Here is a 6,000-nt window from a genome sequence, read left to right on the forward strand (position 1 = left end):
CTCATTAAAATACACTATATAATACCATGAAATAACAATTTAGTAAGTCTAGTAAGTCATTCTCTAATTAGCCTTCACCTTGGGAATACTTGGAAATGGAAAGTCAACTCCTGGCTTGAGAATAAAATATTCCATGGTGACTTTCGATATATTATTCATGAATTCAATTTACCCTGATAATGAACTGAAAGTTCTTGGAAATAAAATGATCTTTCACCTTGATAAAACAAAAGAATAACTTACAGTATGCTTCAGTGTAAACTATAATTATAAGTGTCTTTTGATTTACACACAAATGAGTTTACTTTCCTAATGGGTAAGAAAAAAAAGATCACTAATCATGAATCAAAAACATCATAATTGCTAACAGCTGACTGCAGCATCTGTAAAAATGGAGATTTAGTATTTGTCTAATCTCACCCACACTTTTATAAATCAACACCTTTTCGATACATCTTAGAAAGAGGTATACTCACCCCATTCTTAGGGTAGGCCACCCATCCCAGGTCTCCCATCACAGAGCGGGAATCCAGCAGGTTCACTGTTGAAGGTTGGGAATACAAAGAATTGTTAGTAAAGATGAGCAACAAGCTGATTCATTAGAAATGCAAAAGGAAGAAGAAATATAAATCCTCACTTTGTTTACCCCTCCCTTATTATACCAAGTCACCAAGATAAAATGATTTACACATATTCAGCTAATGAAGGCCAGGGCTTGCTGCATCACAAAGCCTGATTGGTGAATAGACTCAACTGGATGTGCTAAGAACTGATGACACCTTAGTCACAAAGAAATGCTTAAGAAAATAGAAGCCAGACATTATACCTATTACAGATTCATTCATCAGAGCAAATATTTGCCCAAGTCAAAGGATTTCTATCCACATTCATTTGTCAAAAATAATTCCACATATAAAATCTATTGAATTAGAATGTGTGCGTGAATGAGAATGTGGGATCTTGCTAACCAAAAACTCCCACACAACTTTGTACGCACAATTCAGTGTCTGCAACACAACTCAAACTCAAACTAATCCATTAAAAAAAAGGAAAACCTCCCTGCTCAGCTTCCCGGCTGAAAGCTGTCAAGTGCAATTACTTGATCACTTCAAATCCTTAAAGTGTGTTTCCATCAACTCTTGTGCAAGACTGGTAACAGCGGAATCTCGCAAGTTGCGTGTGTGCCTTCACATGCTTCTTCCGCATCAAATGCACAACAGGTCTTGACAAAAGAGCCTCTCGTGAAGGCAATTGTCATCTCAGTTTTTTGACATATTTGGAGGCACTAAACAATATTCTCTTTAGTGGCTTGTTAGTTTTATCTCAACAAAAGCACATGTCAACATCTGGAAAATATTAGATGTTTACTGAACCTAAGCTCTCATTATAAACATACTGGATATGGCTGAGATAGGCAGATGTTAACACCCAGGTGCAGAATCTGACTAAATCATTGTGGCCACATGACTGGGCGAGAACAAAGCAGGTTAACACGTAGTATATTAATGATGTGACACAGTTTACAACACCGTATGCTGTCATAAACTGAGCTCATATTCTGTTAAAGCAGAGTTCAGTTTTCTTTATCTCCTCTACGATAACATTTAGCTTGTTCTTTGTTTGATACAATGTGTACTCAAACAATAAAAGAAAAGTCCAACCAAGTGACCCATAGACAAGCTTTTATACTTGAAGCAGATTAAGAGATAGACATTAGAAAATATTGCTAACTGAAGCAAACATTATCTGTATCTACCTACAACAGCAGACAAAGGGGATACTTCTCCTTGCCGCGTCTCTCTACCTGTTTTTATGACTAAGTAGTTCATGTCTAAATTGAAGCCTTTATTCTATTTTGGTTAAGCTCTGTCACATGTTTAACTTCATAAGAAATCTTTTTGCATCTATGTTGTAAACATGAAATCTGATGATGAACAACAAAAAATAAGACTGGAAGTGAAAAACAGAAATTGCATTTGAGTCTAGCAGGGGACTGGTGGACACACTATGCATTAGGAGACATTTTTCTTTAACCCATCACAGCTTAGCCAGGTTGGTAAAAACAAATCTTTAAGACTTAACCTCCTAAAAATCTTGGATAAGGTAAAACTTCTGCTGTTCTTTAAAACAGGTTTTCACATGTAACATTTACACAAACCAACCATTAATGTATGTAAAAAAAAAAAAAATCAGCCAACTATCCAAAAACACAATTTCAGAAACATTGGTGACTTTCTGACCAGCTGTTGAGTGTAACATTTACAGTTACATGTGCTGTCATAAAACAACCAAACTACACATGAACCCTGCCCTAATGTAAACAAAATGATAGGCATCCATAAATAATCTGCATCACAAGGTGTACTGGTGTATGCAGCGTTGCTCAATATCTCAGACACAGACGTTCTGCAACCCCGAGCACCACACAAACACACAGACGTAGACACACCTCCTGTCTTACTGTCTTCACTGTTCTACAGAGAATAATAAAAGATGTCCTTAGGAGGCGATTAGACAACTAATTAGGCCATAAAGAAGAGATAAGTGATACTGAACTAGATCATAAGGGATATGTTACCTCTTTCCCTCTCTTGTTCTCTCTAAGGATTAAACCACCTAACAAGTTAGAGCTCGGCTATGACAATGATCTATAGCACTTATTATTAAAAGTCATCTCAGCTAAATGAATGTAGTGATTTAAAGTCTTGAGTGACATTACTTCAAGGATACATATTTTAAATCCTTTGAAGGATGCGGATTTTTAACATTGGAAATACTGATAAAATTCTCCTCAAGTTAAGTGTTGTTGCTGTTAGACAAAGGACATTTATTTTCAGTTACACTGAAACTATGCAGTTTTACTCCTTGACCTAAGTTATCTTTAACAGTCTCGTGTGTAACCATATCTTACCTGTTACTTTTACCTGCACATATGAAATGCGCAATTTTAATTAATGCAGTCCCCTCATCTTTTTTTCTTTTTTCGCTGTGTGTACCTTGTGATGTTTGATTTTGACAATTTACGTGTTAGCTCAGAGTTCTCTGGGATTAATGGTCTGTTTTCTCCTCCCACACAGAGAGAGGCAGACAAATATTCTTTCTTTCAAGCCATTTGGTGTAATTACTCCAGATTCACCATTTCCATTTGATCAATGCCACAGCCAACAAAAAGTAAAGTGAAAGCTTTTAAAATCCGTTTAGGCTCCCAAAACCCCATATCTTCCTCGTGTCACACATCATGATTAATCAAACACAGTAATAATGTAACAGATGTGAGGCTCTGGGATGTACTCTGAATTTCATTAGTTTTTTAAAAATGAGCTGATTAGTTTCAAGAGACGGAATTTTCAACATGGTAATGTGTGCACAACTTCCTTTTTATTTATTTTAATTTTTGAACAATTGTATCCTGATTTAGTAAGTAAGTCATTTAAATGTACTTAGTGAGACTGGAGAATAAGTGAAAACCAAACATTTACATGAGGTTAGTAGCATGCTGTCAGATAAGAACTTCCTCTTTTTCAAAACAAAACCTGAGATGGGCAAGTGGCCAAAATACCCAAATATTTTTCAAATTTGTCTACACAAGCAAAAAATAAATTCCTTAATTGTATTTTTTTTAACTAATTACAATTAATTAGTCAAATGAGAGAAGAGGCTAGTTTAATTATGGGCTTCACTCACCTCTCCAATTATGCATGCAGTGCTATGGTGATTATCCTTTGCAATGCAAATATCTGTCAAATGAATCTAACGTTGGTTTTAAATGGTTAACCTCTGGTAAATGGTTCTTGACTGGCTGGGTGTTGAACAGCTTCATTTCTGGTGTTTGGTTAAGTAAAAGTTTAATATCTTTTCTCTGCAAATTAGAATGAGATGAACAGGTTTTAACTTGATAGTTGAAGACAACAAAGAAAACAAATGTCTGCGTATATGCCAGATGTGAAAGATCAAATGCTGGCATGTTTTTTTATTTCCCCTTCACTCACTTCATTGACTCCATCCTGAAGCTTGGCTTTAAAAAGGCTTTGGCTTAAAAAAGGGGGGTATTCAAGTATTTTGACAGCAGGTTTTGATACTAATGACGAATAAATGTAGGTGTATTTTAACCACATGCATATTTTCATTATTTAATGGAACAGTGCACCTTATCACATTAAGGATATATTCATAAATTGAACACGAAACATCATGATTTCCTGGATTCAATAAAAAAGAAAGAAAAGAAAGAAAGATATAATATAAACAATCTTTGTGAACTTTTCATGTGCTGGTCAATGACGCCCTGCTAAACGCTCCAGGACCCCTCAGTGTCCTGTGGCCAAATATTGAGAACTTTGGTGAATATAAACTTTTACCAAATAAATCTGCCATGTGGAGAATATGCTGCTTGATGAATGTGCTCTCTTTCCCGGATAATACTGTCTAATAGCTCCAAACAATGGTATTCATCTGGAGCTATTAAAATGCTGCTCATGCAGACAATGGCGTGGGAACAGTATTTGGCAGACTATTTTACACTTCTTACTCAGTTTTTTGTGCCTACATTGTCAAATATTTATCCTTATTTTATGCCACTTTACAGTTGCCCACTTTTCACATTTAGTAGGACAGTGTAGGTGTGCATTTGTTCAGATGATAAGAATATTGCAGGTATTTTGCAATATACTGTGGAACTGAGGAAATTTATGAGCGGTCACAGATTAATCTGACATGATAAGTGCTGAAAGAACCAAACATGAACAAACCTATAAAGGAACAAGGCAAGCCCAAACTAAATGAGTTTTCAGGGAAATTAAGTTATTGTCACACCTAAACGTCAGCATTTTAATAAGTGGGAAGCCAAGCGGTCAATTTAATTTTAGAGTCGTTTTACAGTAACTACCGAGAGAGAAAATAAATAAATACAAAAATAAAAATGTGAATTTGCATTCTTCGTCCAGTCTATGGTGAGCACCTTACACGCTAAAGACAAAAATGCTAAAGAGTGATACGGAGATTTTTGCAGCGCACTGTGCGTCTGTTGGCGCTGCCATGTCCTCAGAGGAATGGTTATCAGAAAGAGACATGTTCTGTCCAAAGGTCTTTTTTTATTCGACCCTTTACAGTTTGGGAACACAGAGTCATTGCACACACGGGGCACACAGCTGTCATAAAGATAATCTGTTTTTATTAATATTATATACGACCTCTTTCTGCCGTCAAACGGCTCCAGAAACGAATAGACCAGCCAAGGAGTCTGAGACCGATGGTCTGGGCACCAGCTGTGGTACGAGCAGACCTTTAACCGCTTTTCGGCGCCCGTTAAAGCCTAACCAAACAGCGCTGTCAGTAACCCTAAATCCTTCCTGTTTTAGTTTACCTTCGTTTGCGGGAATGCACCACGCTCCAAGAAATGCCAGGCTCCAAATCCATGTCCATGTCACCAACCGAATGCCACAACTCCACCAACGAGATTGCATGGCGCATCCAAAAAAAACCCAAAACCAGCAACAAGATTTTTTTCTTAAACAACAGCAGTTTCGGTCAGAACAGAAGGGGAAAGCGTAGTGAAACCATCTGTCGCGTTATGAGTCCGCTCAGAAAGATGGGGATCATGTTATGCGGCGGCAAGAAGGAGGCAATGAGGAGCCGAGTGCGCTCTGGTTTTGGGAAGGCGGGCAGCGCGTCGGGAGGCGGAGTGAAGCTCAGTCTCTCCAATCACAGACCCTCCACAGGTGAACCCCACTGCCGCTGAACTCATTTCTCCAATAATCGATTACCCCTCACTCATTACCTCTGTTGACCGTAAAAGCATTACTTACCGTTCGTATTAAGTTGCCCTCTCCTGCTCTGCGTTTCTGCACGATTGAGACTTGCTACAAAATTGGATTTGTAAAGAACAGAGCGCAGGTACTTTGAGGTGTTTTTTAAAAAGAAAAAAAAAACATATCCCCGTTGTTTCAGTCCAGCTGCATTGCTTTCAGTTATGTGGGTTATCAGTGCTTGTATTCAGTTTTT

General features: G+C 37.5%; 1 protein-coding gene across 1 annotated transcript in view; it reads right to left on the reverse strand.

Moving 5' to 3' along the window:
- Positions 1 to 5,462, reverse strand: part of epha5 (EPH receptor A5) — a 57,006-nt gene extending 51,544 nt beyond the window's left edge. Inside the window, exons 1-2 of the mRNA XM_085358067.1 lie at positions 5,363 to 5,462; positions 477 to 541 (exon numbers count right to left, since the gene is read on the reverse strand). Coding sequence (XP_085214193.1) covers positions 477 to 541; positions 5,363 to 5,462 — 165 coding nt within the window. The remainder of the gene's footprint in view (positions 1 to 476; positions 542 to 5,362) is intronic.
- Positions 5,463 to 6,000: the final 538 nt, after the last annotated feature.

Source organism: Diplotaxodon limnothrissa, linkage group LG7, assembly GCF_057381915.1.
Source record: "Diplotaxodon limnothrissa isolate DT_005_m linkage group LG7, D_limnothrissa_male_GT1.1, whole genome shotgun sequence".
NCBI lineage: Eukaryota > Metazoa > Chordata > Actinopteri > Cichliformes > Cichlidae > Diplotaxodon > Diplotaxodon limnothrissa.